The 17,434-nt window shown below is 34.8% G+C and overlaps 1 protein-coding gene across 3 annotated transcripts in view; it reads right to left on the bottom strand.

Annotated features, from left to right (window-relative positions):
- Positions 1 to 17,434, bottom strand: part of LOC133192099 (tyrosine-protein kinase transmembrane receptor Ror-like) — a 37,237-nt gene that overhangs the window by 4,682 nt on the left and 15,121 nt on the right. For all 3 annotated transcript variants that reach the window (XM_061327957.1, XM_061327959.1, XM_061327958.1), the window contains 5 exons: positions 9,947 to 10,099; positions 7,945 to 8,021; positions 7,157 to 7,508; positions 6,637 to 6,801; positions 6,012 to 6,130 (listed from right to left, as the gene is read on the bottom strand). In XM_061327957.1, the coding sequence (XP_061183941.1) occupies positions 6,012 to 6,130; positions 6,637 to 6,801; positions 7,157 to 7,508; positions 7,945 to 8,021; positions 9,947 to 10,099 (866 nt within the window). The remainder of the gene's footprint in view (positions 1 to 6,011; positions 6,131 to 6,636; positions 6,802 to 7,156; positions 7,509 to 7,944; positions 8,022 to 9,946; positions 10,100 to 17,434) is intronic.

Below are 17,434 nucleotides of genomic sequence, written 5' to 3'. Positions count from 1 at the left end.
TTTTTTTTCTGACAGCAGCCTTGAAAATACATTCTGAATTTCTGATAAGAACGGGTTTTGATGAAATTGTACGTTGATAAACATTAAAAAAAAATATTTGAATAATCTTCTTAAAAAAAACTTTTCAGTCGGCGGGAGTTAGTTGGGTTGGTCGCGTTAGGGGAAACAAAGGTTTTTTTTTATTTTGGCCTGACCGTCTTTTTTTTTTTTTTTTTTGGCTTGTCAAGAAATTTTGGTACATGACAGTGCCCCTCCAACTGAAAATGTATGGTTGTGCCCCCTCAAAGTAAAATAGCTTCCTACGAGTTTGGTTATGGAAGGGCAACTAATAAGTGACATCCTGTGACGTCAAAGTTTAATCCTCTCGTGCAGTTCGAAGTTTGGAGAGGCGGATCAAAGTTAAAAGTGTAGGTTATGTATAGGTTTTTTTATGGAATGCAACTGCGCTTGCCCTAACGATCGTACCGTTAAATATATTATAGTTGTAAATTTATTAACCGTCAAGGCCGTAACTACCATATATATGGAGGCAAGTGAGGCAAATGCCTCACTAAAATTTTAGGTTTTTCTTAAAAGTGACAAAGTTTTACATTTGAACTTGAATTATGTGTTTCTTTGTACAGAATTGATACTTTCAACTTTTGTTTCAATTTCTGTAAATCGATCATCTCACCGGTGTTTCATTACAGTTTAGAAGGTATGCACAAATAATTCAAAATGTGAAAACTTTCAAAGGTTGTCTTTAATTTAATAGAACCCAAGAACTTACGACAATGACCAAAAACTTTAGTGGTAAAAATCAATAGCATAAAAATATCTTTCTAAATTCTTGTGTAAAATATTAAACCATTTTAAAATTAATGTATGCTAGGAAGTTATTTGCAAAATTTCATTTCGGTCTTAGTCGAAAGTTCTTTCGTAAAACGGGGCTCAGAATTCGGGAGCCCCCCTTCCCCCGAGAATCCCCATTAGGACACTACTTGGGGCTCGGGTGACCCCAAGTTCCCTTTCCTCACTAAACATTTGAGCCTAGATACGGCCTTGGCCGCATTCCTTATTCCCCTCCGCCGATATATACTCAGTACATGTAGTTTCAACTGGAACCATACAATACTTTCTATCGCGATTATCTATGATCTTACTTCTGCTCTTTGCGTGGAAGCTCTTAATCTTGCGAAATTTCTGGGACCTACATGTAACATTGTTAACATTAGTGACAATCGAATCTATGCCTAAAGTGCTATGTATTGCCGACGGTTGCACTCCACATTATAAGTTGTCTAATTTGGAATATTTAGAATATTTTATTGTTTTCAGAAGTTAATGATTATCAGAAAGAAATTGTTAAATTAAAACACAAGAGGACTGACTCCCAAGTTTTGTTAGCGTGGTTCATCGAGTGTTTGGCAAGATATCATTCTTATGTACTTGTACCGTCCTTAAAAAGCTACAGTGATAGATCAACACCATTATGAAAAATGGCTTATGTGCTATCCTACTTTCATGCGAACTTGCTGTCTTAATGTATATTAAATATTTTGTTGTAGAAATATCTCCAGTGCTTTATTTTTTCTTAATTTGATCGTAAAATATCATTTTTACATGGGTACATTTGAAAGTGGACCTTCCATAAAAAAAAATAGTTAAAATTGTAACGGAGACCGTTACAGATATTCCCCAAACGCTCTCCTAGTCACTTTTAGTGCTTAATTCCCTACATGTATAAGCTTCATGAAATTTATTAAATTTCGAAGTGCTTTGTTTGGAATGAAGAATTTAATGATATTCTCACGAGATCAAAAACATTGATACCCAAAGTTGTCACAAGAAATAAACGTGATATATGAAAGCACTAGCACCAACCGTTCAAAAAGTTCTGATAAAGGTTAAGCCAATTAGAATGAAGTGCACGTGCATACGCGTGAGTTCATGCTAATTTGACTATGTCATCTTGTCTAGACTTCTAATGTATCTTTATATTGAGTTTCAAAGCATTTCATTAAAAAAATATAATAGTTACAACATGCATGTGCCCACAAAATGACCTTCGTTCTTACCTATTTATCTATAATCTACTTACTATTAACCCTACTGACCCGCAGAACGCGGGGGGGGGGGGGGGCTGCATAGTATTTTGCTATAGTAAATGTACCTTTAGATGATGCCCCCCCCCCCCTTTGTTTCTGTAAGGTCGAGCACTGGCAAATTACAGGATACAGGCAGTTCCGGCGGTTTTTTTTTTATTTTCCTTCTCTTTTGGCTTGTCAGATTTTTTTTTGGACCCCCCCCGTCCCACTTTTGAAACCGTTGCTACGGGCCTTCCCTAAAAAGGTTTCACCTTAATCGGATGAGATCACGAGATCACTCGGATACTACAAAAAAAAATACCCAGGAAGACGAATACGGAATAATGATTGATTGATTGTATGTTGTTTTACGTCCCGTTCGAGAATTTTTCACTCATATAGAGACGTCACCATATACCAGTGAAGGGTTTCAAATGTAGACCTTTACTCGACACTCAGGGCCATTGAGCAGTGAGGGTTCTTCATCGTGCAAACGCCTGCCGTGACACGGGGCCTCGGTTTTTATTGTTTGTTTGTTTATTGTTTAACGTCCCTCTCGAGAATTTTTCATTCATATGGAGACATCGCTACTTGCCGGTGGATAGCTCCAAATTTTGACCAATACCCATTGAGCAGTGAGGGATCTTTTTCGTGCCAACACATACTGCGACACGGGGTCTCGGTTTACACTGTCTCATCCAAAGAACCGGTCTCCACGTCCCACAGTGGGATTTGAACCCGAGACGTAAGGATCAACTCCTTACTCTGCGACTCTTCGGTTTTAAGGTCTCATGCGAAGGACCCGCAACTTTCACTTTAAAGTGCCGAATGCTTAGCGAAGGAACAGTTGCTACCTATTTTTATCGACTTAGGTCAGTTGATTCGAAAACGCGACCTTTCGATTACGGAGCTAGCGCTCTACCGACTGAGCTAACGTGACGGCTCGGAATAATAATAATAAGAAACGGAGTAAAAGCAGTACGTTCCCAAACTTCGTTTGGGGAACAAAATGATACTTGTATATCAAGTGTTAAAAACTGAAGAAATTTTTAAGATTAATACAATATCTTGAACTGAACAATTCTTCAAAACTGTTTCCTTTCTTTTTATTTCGATATCACAACAAACCAAAGAACATTGGTGGGGACACTTTTCGAAGAGAAATCCCTAACTATCAATGATAATTTTTTAAATATGAGCTTAGGATCTGTGCACTTTATTTTACTCTCCCCTTTTTAGCTCACCTGAGCCGAAGGTCCAAGTAAGCTTTTCTGATCAAAGAGTGTCCGGCGTCCGTCTGTCGTTTGTTATCTGTAAACTTTCCTCATTTCGACTTCTCAAGAACCACTTGGCCAATTTCAACAAAGCTTGCCACAAACTGAAAGCATCCTTGGGTGAAGGGAATTAAGTTTGTTCACAGGAAGTACCACGCCCTCTTTCAAGGGGATAATTAAGAATTCGTATAAATTTGGCGGCATCTTTTAAAAATGGTTTACACGTACAACAAAGGAAGAGAAAAGTAGCACTTGAAATAATGATCCTTGGTTTAGTCTCAAAATCAAAAACCGATAGAGAGAACATTTAGATACATAATCTAAATGTATTCTGCTTGTGTGCCAAGTTATACTGAAATCAGACCAAAACTATAGCAGGAGTAGCATTTTGAATGTATTTTACAGGAATTTCTATTTCTAATAACCATCGCAACACCGTTTATTGGAGTACAAAACGATAAACAGTATTATGTATCTTAGTGTAGTCTACTTGTGTGCAAAATTATACTGAAATAGACCAAAACTGTACGAGGAGTACGCGTTTTGAATGATTTTCACAGAAACTTCTATTTTAGTAGCCGCGGCAACACCGTTCATCGCATCAAAGAGCGATATACAGAATTATGTGTCTTAGTATAGTTTACTTGTGTGCAAAATTATAATGAAATTAGATCAAATCTGTAGGAGTAGTGTTTTGAATGTATTTCACAGAAATTTCTATTTTTAGGAACCATGGCAACACCATTCATCGAAATCAAAAGCGATACACAGAATTATGTATCTTAGTGTAGTCTACTTGTGTGCCAAGTTATACTGAAACCAGAACAAAACTGTAGGAGAAGTAGCGTTTTGTTAATAATTTCACATAAATTTCTGTTTTTAGGAACCATATGACAACACCGTTAATCGAAATCAAAAACCGATAAACAGAATTATGAATCTTAGTGTAGTTCTATTTGTGTGCCAAGTTATATTGAAATCAATCCAAAACTGTACGAAGAGTAGGATTTGGAAAGTGTTTCACATAAATTTCTATTTTTAGTTACCATGGAGACATTGTTAATGGAAATCAAAAACCGATAAAGAGAATTATGTATCTGAGTGTAGTCTACTCATGTGCTAAGTTATATTGAAATCAGACAAAAATGTAGGAGGAGTAGCATTTTGTAAAATTGTTTACAGACGGACAGGTAGATGGACGGACACCTTGTTATCAAATAAGCTCTTCTGGTCTCTGACCAGTAGAGCTAAAAACAACGTTCTTTTTACAATTTCTCTGTCTTTTAATAGAATATCTTATCCAAATTTGGGAGAAAAAAATAAACGTTGTTTTGAAATGCTGGTCTGTCGCTGGCTAAGGCTAATGCCGAGCGTAATGAATTGTGTGCCAGATCTATGTCTGTTAGAAGTGATATTTTAATTAATGCTTTAGAACATTACAGATCGCGTAAAGGATGGGCATTGAATGGGTATCTGAAAAAAGGCGACAAGACCAGAATTTATGACGGAGATCAGACAACCTGCGTGTAATGGCATCTGTATTTAAATACCAAACCTTAAGGCAATAACATCTACTAGTTAACAAGCATCCTGTTTACAAGTAAAACAGCCAGTTCTACAAAAATAGACAAGTAGGTAAATTCCTTTTATGGGCATAACATGAAGAAGATGTGATAATAAACTTTTAGAGTATTAACTTAAGTGTTAATTGAAAAGCAAATAGTTCCATCATTCTGAAGGGATTGTCACGTACATTCAGAAAGGCTTTTAATTGAAGAATAGGGGCATCAACGCCTACGAAGAAGTTATAACGAAGCTCTTGTCCAACGCTTACGTAAGACATAAGTATTTTGACAATAGTAAATCCAGTGTTGCCCCCATCCCCCCTAAAACCCCGAAAACGAGAGAGAGAGAGAGAGATTTATTAATGTTCTATATCGCAAAATTTTGAAACCCATGGCTCACCCGGCCCACATCTTCAACAAATTGAAGGTAAAACACATGAGGATGTATGAGATTAATGGTAGCTTAATTTGTTGATCATAATATTTCTTGTACTTATCCTCCTCCTTTAACCCCATCTTCTTACAAAATTTTCTAAACAAAAGCAATCTACCAAAATCAATACATGTGTGCCCAGGCGAATTTAAAACAGGGTAAAATCGTTTTCAAGTTTGATAGGGGTAAGAATACCCTGCAAACAGGTATTCATGTGAGAGGATATCGAATTCCTCATCCCTGACAGGTTTGTGGTAAATTCTTAGCTGTTAAGCAAGTTATTCTGGAAAAGCTGAAAATGTAATATATAAGGATATATCAGTATTGTATGATAATCATTTAATATATGCTATACTCAGCGAGTTGAAATGATGTATATATTCGGCTTGCCAAGCGAATATATATCATACATCATGTCAATCAAACATAAAATCATAATTCACACAATACAGTATGGATGTTCTATCCACACACTGTCTAAAAAACAACATACAACAGTGAACATTCTTCGAAAGAACGAATGAACACAATGACCGACTGTCGGACTATGTGCAATACGTAATACAGAGATTTTTACGACTGTACTTGTGAGATCTGACATTAACTATTAAACTTTTTAAAGCGATTTTGTAAGCCCTATCTCAGTCTACCCACTGTTAGATTTGTAACATACTTTCTGAAGTTTGAAATCATTCTCACTCTTTCTCATCACTGGATCATTCCTACGGAGAAGTTCAGCCAAGTCCCCGTGGACCATGTACTCAAATATCATATATGGTGTATCACCAATATCTGCAACGTGAAAAAATATAGTTCCAAGTAGCGTCAATAAAATTCTTTCTAGAAGGAGAACATTCATACTTAATAGAAAATAAGCCGATTTTACACTTAGAATATTTCAATAACTTTTTAAATATGTACACATTACCACGTAGACATGTTTGAAATACATGTAGTTAGCGTTTGAAATACATGTAGTTAGCGTTTGAAATACACGTAGTTAACAAAGTTACATTTCTATGAACAATGCATCAGCTACTAAAGTCCACGTAATCTTTTAAAGTATAAAGGTCAGATAGTGAAACGGTTCTAATAAGTATTTGTTGCCAGAATTGTGATCAGGTATAAAAAGTATATTCTTTTCCTCACAAGTCAGTCTTACAGATTACATATATGTCTGAAAGCGGACGACATGCAGTTGCTCGCGTCAATGTCGATTTTTTAGGAACGTAGATGGGAGAACAGTCAAATTTATCGTATTTATATCCTTTAAAGTACAGATTAAGTTTCTGTATTACCTTTGGTAATAACACCTAGAAGACTCAAAATATTGTCATGGTTAAAGTTGCTCATAATTTCAACTTCTCTTTCAAAATCTTCCTTGACCTCGTTTGACACGCCTTCCTTTAAAATTTTTACTGCAACATCCTTTGCGCTTGGGCAGTCTGGTGTGTAATACAGACCTGGAAAGGAAGAATCACATATACATATTAGTCTGACATTGCTTATCTTTATCCTTTATAGTTTATAAGTTGCCAACATTTACATCTACATGTATTATCTAATATTTTGTAATAGTTATTTTTGTAATAGTAATTGATATCATTTGATCTAAAATATTTACACCCAGCTTTTTTTTTTAACCGTTACATACCGGGACATTTCTATCTTTTTATACTATGTACAGTAATTTTTTTCATGTACCTTGTAGAATTTTCATTATTAGTTCATTGATATGTGCAAGCAATAGTATTTTTTATTTTTTCATATTTGATAAGTATTTTATACCCCCCCCCCCCGCCAAAAAAGAAAAAATACCCTTATACACATGTCCAAAAGCTCCTTCTCCCACAGTTTCTATTATCTTCACCCTTTCAAATGGAATCTCTTTTATTGAAATCTTCTTTTCCTCTGTCTTCTCTTGTGACGTCATGAAATATGTAGGATTTTTGTTTACAAAGTTCATTCTATCTAACAACTGAATGTCCTCGTTATTGCGGATAATGACATCTTTTCTCTTTTTCCTCTTTTGACATAACTGTCTCTTCCTCGCAAAAATGAAAGCAAGGACCATTAGCAGAGTGATTATGAATGATACGGGAATGAAAATTTGAAGAAGAGTTTCTGTTTCCGGAACTTCCGGTTTTGCTGATAAAACGGGATTCTGAGTCTGAAAAAAAAAACCAAAAACGAAAGGTTTGAGCATTCATAAGAAAACATGAAAATAGATATTATTTAACTATAAAAAGGAATTTACATGAGAAAAATGTATTAAAACATTTTCATGTTTTCAAGAACTTCTACATGTAACTGAGAATGAAAAGAGGCAAAATATACCTAAGAATGTAAAAAAGGAGATCTTTGGTGGGTTTTTTTTTTCTTTTTGATAACTTTAACTTATCTCTCCTGCTGACTCAATAAAATAACTATTACCAAACAAGACTGAACCTTCCTTTGGAAATCATGATTAAATCATGATGAAACACTCTCTATATATTATATAAATTTCCCCTATAAACATTTGAAGTGGAGGGGGTCCCGAACGGGGAGAGTGCTTAAATGCTGTCGTGTTTCGCCAATTTGAATTGAATTAGATAGATACAAACTTTGTTATAATTGCTGGTGGCATTGTTGTCAATGGATATCAGAAATGTCTCCTTGGCATCTTCATGAGAACTATGTGCTGCAAAGAAAAGAGTGGACTAAGGAAGGAAAGTTAACAGATGTTCTCCAATTGCAAAAATAAAAAAGTCGGTTGTCTAATTTTCATGTTTTTCATGATGATATGAAACACTCTTATATGTATCCAAAGGTCTGTCCTTGCGTCATACCCTCTCCCGACCGACTGCTAAAAATAGCGCGACTCAAAACTTTTAAACCCCCAGGAAATGATTTTTTTTATTCATTCCTGAGTTTTCTCATTCCATTGATTTTGAAAATTCAGCAATGATATGAAAATTTCTGAATTTTTTCCCCCACCTTCCTACCGACCCATTTTTCCCCCAAGTCGGGAGAGAGCAAACAAACATTATTTCCCTGTTGTAAAATTTTTATTCAGCTTAGAATTTGAACCAACCACGTAAAAGAATATTTAGTACAAGATAGAATACCTTAGTTATGGAAGTTTAATTGCTATTATCGCTTTCTTAAAACGCAACATTTTTGCCCAGTTTTCGTTACAGTTCAGGAAGATAAGATGTGCGCATACTTGCTTGCCAAGGATGAAACATTTATGAACTTTATACAACGTGACTTAGACAATTAAGCAGCTTTACAGAGATTAATGTACAAAGTAAAACAAATGGAGCTTCAATATCATGTAGAAATGTTTTGCTGAGAAATTGTAATTATTTTTTTGTTGGGAAATTGTCATTAATTTTTAAAAAGCGGCGTAATTGAGGATTCGGAAGTCTTTCCGTTTGTCTGTTTAACATTGGCCATAACCTTTGAACGGTTGGTGCTAAGTTTTTATAATTAGTGAAACTTTAACCTTGGCGATAACTCCAAAACAGTTAGTGCTAGGAATTTTATATTTCAAATAAGTATTCCTTATGACAAGACCTTTCGTTGAAAACCAACATTTTTGACAACTTATGAGCTTAACCTTGGAGTTTATTTTTCATCTAGATGCCGGTTAACCCTCCCCCTTTTTTAGTTACTGTAAGGTTGAGCACTGATGAATTCGATTTTTTTTTTTGCTTGTCAGATCATTTTGGGAAGTTTAGCCCCCCCCCCCCCCGGCACACTTTTTGGACAGCTTAAGGTATTTTTTGGCTTGTCAGATTTTTTTGGGAGGTTTCCCCCTTTTGAAACCGTTACTACGGGCCTGTCAAGCAAACTTTCGTAAACCCAGAGAGACTCTTATATAATAAGAATATCCCGGTTTCAGTAACGGTACCAGTAACTGTTAGAAGGCGTATTACCAGCTGTGTTAAGCAGTAGATTCTCTAGTTATGATGCTGATATATGTGTTTCATTGACATATTGTTTCTTTCTTGCATGTATGTCCCTTAACAGAATTAATATCATTTTCTACCGATCAGTTAAAGTAACTCACATAGAATTAAAACTCTTCCATTTTTTAGGTCATATTTAATAAATTATGTAGAACAATTAATTATATGCCCGTCTTCACTGTGATTGTCGGTTGTTCATGTATTGACTGATCATAAAGATCATTTTATGGATACTTTTCTATGATATGTTTTCTTGCAAAACCCTTTAAATTGGTTGACATTAAACCGTTCATGTTCTATAAGTTTTATTGTGCACACATTCGGCTATCTCCATAAATCAAGTGCTCTGAAAGAGACCGTGATTGGTCTGAATCGCCAATATTACACGAGAACGAATTCATGTAGACTTTGAAAGGATTCACAGCTTATGAAGGAAAGATGTCCTAATCAACCCTATTTTTTTCCCTCCATATACCGAATATAGATTCCAGCTACAATTATATGTTGTATCTAAATATTTACTTGACCTACTCCTGTCGACTCCATGGGAAGCATATAGGGCCACATCTTAGTATTATCTAATATTTAAACTGAGGTTAAAAAGCATACGTATAATTATGTGGTACCTAAAAATGTAAAAAAGCATACGTACAACTGCTTTTACATCTTCCTTCTCTATCGGTTTCCACCAAGTTATGTACGCAGAAACAGGTCGTAAAGCCCCTGTTCGCATAGTCCGCGCATTCTATTTCACTCTGGGTGCTGTTAAAACAGTCTTCTTTCGTAACACATTTTCTGAAGTTACCTGAAACAGATTTCATATGTGAATAATTGCTTATGATTTTAAGAAAAATATTAAACATGTTTTGTCAATGCTTACTGTTTGTTTTCTTATTCATCATCTTCACCCAGCTTTGGTTGCAAGAAGCGTATTTTATATTATGATTAAACGTTTATAATATAAACTTTATGTCAAATCTGTATAAACGTGGGAGAAAAAGGAAGGACATTGGACTGTATTATTCGTGAAATTATCACTTCAAGTCAAATCATAAACAACATAAATCTATTAAGAAAGGATCCAAAGGCCACATCGCTCACCTAATTTATGTCGTTTTTTAATTTTCAATCTGTAGTTGATAATAATTACATGTACGTAACAACTTATAATTTGTCATGTACTCATTTTCAACTTCAGTTTGAAAATTAATAAACATTTATATCACCAAAGGACGACGTCTCACCGATCATCCAGATCCACAGGGCCAAAAATTAAGACTTTTAAAGACCTAAAATTGGCAAGGTGTTTCTATTTTGATTGATAGATTTAAGCCTTCCCGCTAGACTGAAAAAATATCTGCCACAACGACTAATGTATTACTTCAAACTGTGAGTTTACGCACTTCAGGAAATTTAAAGAGAGACAAACGATTTTAGTGATCGAAAACATTCCTGCCTTCTTTGATTACGATAGTCATTAAAAGCACAGTGGATGCTGCTGTGTGCTGACTAGCATCAGCAAAAATCAAAACATAGCAATCATCAGTCAAATAAATAAAAAAAAAACAAACACCAACTAACTTGAATCTTCTGGCTTATGTGCACTGAAGAGGAAGGGCAAACGCACACAAGATCTACTATTAAATATGAGAGACAACATAAAAAGAATATTATATATTTATTGACTGGGTTCGAAGGCAACATGCGTTTTGTCAGATCCAAGAACTAAAGTGTTTGTCTGAGGCCGTTAGGCTGAAGGCAAACAGTTTGGTTCAAGGGGTCGACAAAACACATTATTATTTTGCCCGAGAACTCAGTTAATAAATGTTTTGTAATACCTTTTCTTTATTATTTTTTGGGGACATAAATGAACATTGTGAGGGCTTCCATGATGTAAATTTCCTTTACCATCACTGTGATTAAACTGTCAATTCTGTCACCGTCTAACACCAACGAATGAAAATAAGAATTAGATCACGTCCATAGTGTGACATAAGCGGTCCAATATCACATTCTGCGGTCAAATATCGAATTTTTTATGACCGCTCAGTAAAAGACTTTTTAGTACAGATTATATACCAGTGGCGGATCCAGGAATTTCGTAACGGGGGGGGTGCAGTAGAAGGGGGGGGGTCTGTGGGCTGCATTGAAGCCCCCAGTGGGTCTAGTGCAAGGCCCTGGTGGGGGTCAGGGGGCGAAGCCCCCGGAAGCTGACAAATTCTCACAAATGAGAGATTTTTTTCCCTTGATTTTAGGATAATGGACATATAAGTTCTACATATAAAAAAATTCAAACGGGGGGGGGGGGGGGCGCACGCCCGGCGCGCCGGCCCTGGATCCGCCCTTGTATAGGGACCGATTTTTAAAGGTATAGCAAATCTATTTATATTCTAAAATAACATCTTCCTATTTACGAAATAAATGCCAAATTATATAAAATAATTGACCACAACCCTCATCTGAGTGAATTTTCTCTCCCTGTCAAATAAAGCTTACGCATAAAATTATGCATCAGACATGCTTTAAGCGTTATCCTATTGCTCTGGTAAGCTAAACAGACATACTTTTAATACCCCTCAATTTATTATTACTTTCATCATTATCATCTGGGATGGGCTGTTTGTTCACATATTTCATTATAATTTCCTGTGTTTTTCAATAAAAGTTTAGGGAAAGGATTCTCTACAGGTCTGTAGGAAGCAATTTCAGTTGAAGGGGGGGGGGGGGGCACAACCATACATTTTCAGTAAGGGGTCACTATCACTACCAAAAATTCCTTGACAAAAATAAAATATCGTCAGACGTTATTAATGAGTGGGCACAAGCATATAGCTTGCTGTGTTTTCTGTAGTATTCTATATACAACTGTATCGGCAATCCCCCACCCCCTCGGTTCCTGCATGCTTTAAGTTGCAAGAACCTGTATCCAATCCCTCTGTTTATATTATACAAAAGTATATGTTCAAAACAATAAAAGTTTCTTTAAAAAAACAAATTAAAGTCAATAATACATTGTTTATTTTTAAATTTCCATAATAGGTACAAAATTTTATGTATCTCTTGTATTAAAGAGAACAAACGAATTGGAACTGATTGGATAATTATTTTTTATCCTAGATACATGTAAATTAAATGTTTTAACTTTGGAACTGTATACGTATCTGAATAATCTAAATAATCATATATATTTGATTTTTTGAAAAAAAAAAATAGTGCAAAATTTTAAAATATTTCCATTTCAAAGCTGTTGCTCAAAGATTACACTCAGACTTCCTACGATCATGTCATCCGTCAGCTAAGACATGTAAGAGTACCAAATTGAACATTTTGAATAATTCAGGTAACATATTGTCAGAAGTAAAAACTAATGATCCGATATTGTCGCGATGGCAACGACATCAAATATCGATTTTTTAATCAGATTCTCTGAGATTTTTTTTTTTAACCAAGAGAGTAAACGTATCCTGACCTAAGTTGGTATTTCCAAATATCGTCTTTTAATTATTCTGAAAAATGTTGACTGAAACGATTTCTTTGTTGTGAAGAAATTCAGTCATGTATATTGATAGCAAAACAATCATCCACCAGTAGTTGAGATTGGTTATTACTTATGAGTGGTCAAAACGGGGGTGGTTAGTATCCAGGGAAAAGAACATAAAAAATCCGATTTCTCCCAAAACGAGTTGTTGAAGATGTCTCTGTTTCAAGGAGAGGGACGGGGTTATAGTGAAATCCAAATTTATTTTAGGAGGATCCAGTCATTTTCAGGGATGGGGTGGAAGTCAAAGAAGTATTACATGTTTGATATCATAATAATTACATTCACAAAATATTTTCTCCTTTACTTCTTTTAAAAACCATATTGCTGTTATATATGTAAGGCAAAAATAATAAATTCATATTTTAAAATACTTATATCCAGAGGAAGTGTTCAAGGTCAATTGTTTTGCGGTTCTTCCACCAATGTAACGTAAGGATCGATAATACGATATTTTACGCACTTTCAGCCACTTTATGTGAATAACTAAGGAAAGAATGAGCAACAATTGTTTTTTATTTGTTGTGTTATACGTTGCAACCAATGCAGAAAAAGTAACATAACCGTTCACATCAGTTACGTTAAATTCGCCGCAATATTGCAACCGATATATCCCGTACAAAAATTATGCCATGTCAAACGTTGCAATATTCGATCTTTTCCATTTGCATTGTATAATTTTCCATTTGTATTCTATAATTTTTCATTTGTATTGTAAATTTTCTATTTGTATTCTATAATTCTCCATTTATATTGTATAATTTTATATTTGTATTGTATATTTTTTTTAATTTGTATTGATATTATTTTTTATATGTATTGTATATTTTTTTATTTATATTCTATAATTTTCCATTTGTATTGTATTATTTTCCATTTGTATTGTATATTTTTTATTTGTATTGTATAATTTTTATTTGTATTGTATTATTTTCAAATTGTATTGTATAATTTTCCTTTTGTATACTTTTCCATTTGTATTGTAAAATTATACAATACAAATGGAAATTTATACACTACAAATGGAAAATTATACAATATAAATGAAAATTTTTACAATACAAATGGAAAATTATACAATACAAATAAAAATTATAAAATACAAATGGAAAATTATAGAATACAAATGGAAAGTTATACAATACAAATAAACATACAATACAAATGGAAAATAATACAAAACAAGCAAATTCAAAGAATTGTGGTCCCCCGCTTTCGGTGTCTTAGTGGATGGAATGCCATTATTTATGGCATATTGTAACTGTCTTTTTTGTGTGTCCTGTCATGTCTGTGCATTATACAAAAAACATGAATTATTGAATTAATAACAGTTATGGTAAAGATTATAGCTTCTCAAAACTAGATCAAACGTCATGATCAGGGTCATGAAGTCAAATATCATAATAAAATCCGAAAGGTCTTTCACAAGTAATGCACATGTGAAAAAATATCAAAAAACAGAGTATACAGCAGCAAAAGCCTGGAAACAGGTAATGCACATGTCAAGTGTAAATGCCATGTCTTCTCTCAATCAAAAGTTATTAACAGTGTTAAAATTTATGAAAAGTAGGTCAAGCTTCAAGGTCAAGGTCATGGGATTAAAAATCATAGTACACTTGGAAATGCTTGACACAGGTAATACACGTGTCAAATATGAAGCCCTATCTTCGCTCCTTCAAAAGTTAGCAACACTGAAGAAAAGTCTGAAAAATGGGTTAAACTTGAAGGTCAAGGTCACGGTGTCAAATATCATAGCACAATTGGAAATATTCTGACACTGGTAATGCACTTCTCAAATATGAAAGCCCTATCATATGTCATTCAAAAGAAATCACTAAAGTTAATTTTTTCAAAAAATTAAGTTAAACATGAAGGTCAAGGTCAAGGGGTTAAAAGTCATAGCATGCTCAGAAACACCTTCTCACTGGTATAGCACATGTAAAATGTGAAAGCCCTATCTATTCTCAATCAAAAGTTATGCGTAAAGATATAAACTTCGAAAAGTAGGTCAAACTTCAGGGTCATGGGGTCAAGGGGGTTCAAAAACCTTAGTATGTTTCGAAAAATCTTGTCAAAGGTAATACACATGTCAAATATAAAATCCCTATCTCTTCTCAATCAAAAGTTATAAGTAAAAGATAATTTTTTTTTTGAAAATTAGGTCAAACTTCATGGTCATGGTCAAAGGGTCAAAAATCATAATTTTTTTTTGGAAATGTCTTGTCACATGTAATATACATTCACATGTAATATACATATTTGATATGAAAGGCCTATTTTTTTCTCATTCAAAAGTTATGACCAATTGAAAGTAATGTTAAAAATTTTGAAAAGTAGGTCAAATTTCAAGGTCAAGGTCATGGGATCAAAATTCAAAGTATATTTGGAAAGGTCTTGTCACAGGTAATGTACATGTGAAATATGAAAGACCTTTCTCTTCTCATTCAAAAGTTATGACCAAGGTTAAAGTTTTTGTGACAGACAGACGGACAGACTGACAGACAGACAAATGAGATTTAATGTCCCCTCGCTTTCGCGAAAGCGGGGGACAGTTATAGAATATAGATGGAAAAATATACTATACAAATGGAAAAAAGATCGAATATTGCAACGTTTGACATGCCATGAAAAATTCTATTGTTTATCTTCATTAATACAATGCCTAGTGCTTGGCGGAGGAAGAGTTTCTACCTATTTTTGTCGACTTAGGTCAGTCGCAGCGGGTTTGAACCCACGATCACAGATACCTCTACCGATTTAGCTACCGTAACGGTATGTTCATATTCAATTTTTGTGTTACATGGGGGAAACCACAGGTTGACTGTTTCCTTGTTGGAAATCTATATGGAAAACATATAGTGGTTTCCATAAAAAGGAAACTACATATACATGTACAGTACCTGGCCATAATACAGTACGCAAAATGGACGCCGTTAAAATTAAAATTAACATACAATGTTTTTCCTCTTCATTTTATCGATTGTAATATGATAAAAAATAATGACAACTACACACATCCATACATGAACGTCATATCTGACGTCACACACATAGGAAGTTCCGTAGATTTATTTTTAGTACCATAACATACGTAAATCAAAATGGCTCCGAGGGGGAAAGACCTTTCACTCGAGCAAAAGCAGACGATAATTAAATTGAATGAGAGTGGTTTAAGTAGCCGGAAAATTTCGGAAATTATCGGAATAAGTCCAAATTCCATACAGAAGGTTGTAAAACGAATGCTGAAAGGGGTTCCGTGGAAAACAGAGAAAGACCGGGAAGAAAACGATTGGTGGGCGAAAGAGGTGATCGCGTCTTGTCAAGGTTGGTGAAGAAAAATCGTCGACAGACTCTGTCAGATTTAACTGATAAATTTAACGAATCTGTACCACAGAAAGTGTCTAATAGAACTGTAAGAATGAGATTAAAAGAACAGAAATATCAAAGATGCTCCGTTTCAAAGAAAATAACAATCTCGAAACCAAATCGCCAAAACCGTGTTTTGTGGTGTCGATCCAAATTAGGGTGGACAGTGGAGGAAAACTGGAGTCAGGTCATTTTTAGTGATGAGATGAAAGTTGTTTTAGGAAAGGATAGAAAAATTTACGTCTGGAGAAAACCTGGAGAAAGATTTCAACCCGATTGTCTTGGACAGTATAGTAGTCATTCGCCCCGCTCCGGCATATCGGCTATGTTCTGGGGGTGTTTATCTTTTAATGGTGTTGGAACTTTGACTGAAGTAGAAGGAAATATAAACTCCGAGAAATATATTTCGGTCCTAGATTATCATTTGTGGCCTCTTGTTGCAAAGGAGTTTCCTGCAAGTCCCTGGATTCTACAGGAGGATAATTGTCCGGTGCACCAGTCCAGACAGACAGTTGAATGGAAAACGACAAACAACATCCCTACACTTACCTGGCCTAGTCAATCACCAGACATTAACATAATTGAAAATGTGTGGAGGACAATTAAGATCAGATTAGAACATCGCATGAACGAAATTAAAAAACGCGAAGACCTAGTGCGTATTGTGAAGGACATATGGGCCTCTATCGATTTGAAGACGATTAGAAAACTGTACATATCAATACCAACACGATTACAAGCTGTTATAAAAGCAAAAGGTTACATAACCAAGTATTAGTAAGGTAGGATAAATTTTTATTATATATCAATTTGAAAAAACAACATTCAAAACTGCAAGTGTGCACGTATATTTTTATAACGGCGGCCATTTTGCGTACTGTATTATGGCCAGGTACTGTAGATGGAAACTACTGATGTCACGATTCCTGTATTATTCCATCAAATTTCCAATTTTGGGAAACCTGGCTTTTCACCCAGTGCAATCTAGGCGTCCGCGTCATAAGAAATAGAACGTGACAAGAGGAGAAGAAAGTTGAAAAAATAAGGGCCGATCTCTCATGCATAGTTCTTGGTGGGGTGACCCCTGCGCCATGATCTATAGAAACAGTAGGACAGTACTCCATGCTCATTTTGTACGTAATCAGTATGATACTATTTCTTAATACAGAATATTTATTGACACAGCAGTTAATATTTTTGCATGATTTTTTTCCCTACAAGATGGAGATTCTTCAA

The sequence above is a fragment of the Saccostrea echinata genome, unplaced genomic scaffold (genome assembly GCF_033153115.1).
Source record: "Saccostrea echinata isolate AGI-Se365-2 ecotype Australia unplaced genomic scaffold, CSIRO_AGI_Sech_v1 ptg000025l, whole genome shotgun sequence".
In the NCBI taxonomy this organism is placed as follows: domain Eukaryota; kingdom Metazoa; phylum Mollusca; class Bivalvia; order Ostreida; family Ostreidae; genus Saccostrea; species Saccostrea echinata.
The sequence above is the reverse complement of the archived record's forward strand: the minus strand, read 5'-3'. Positions and strand labels throughout refer to the sequence as shown.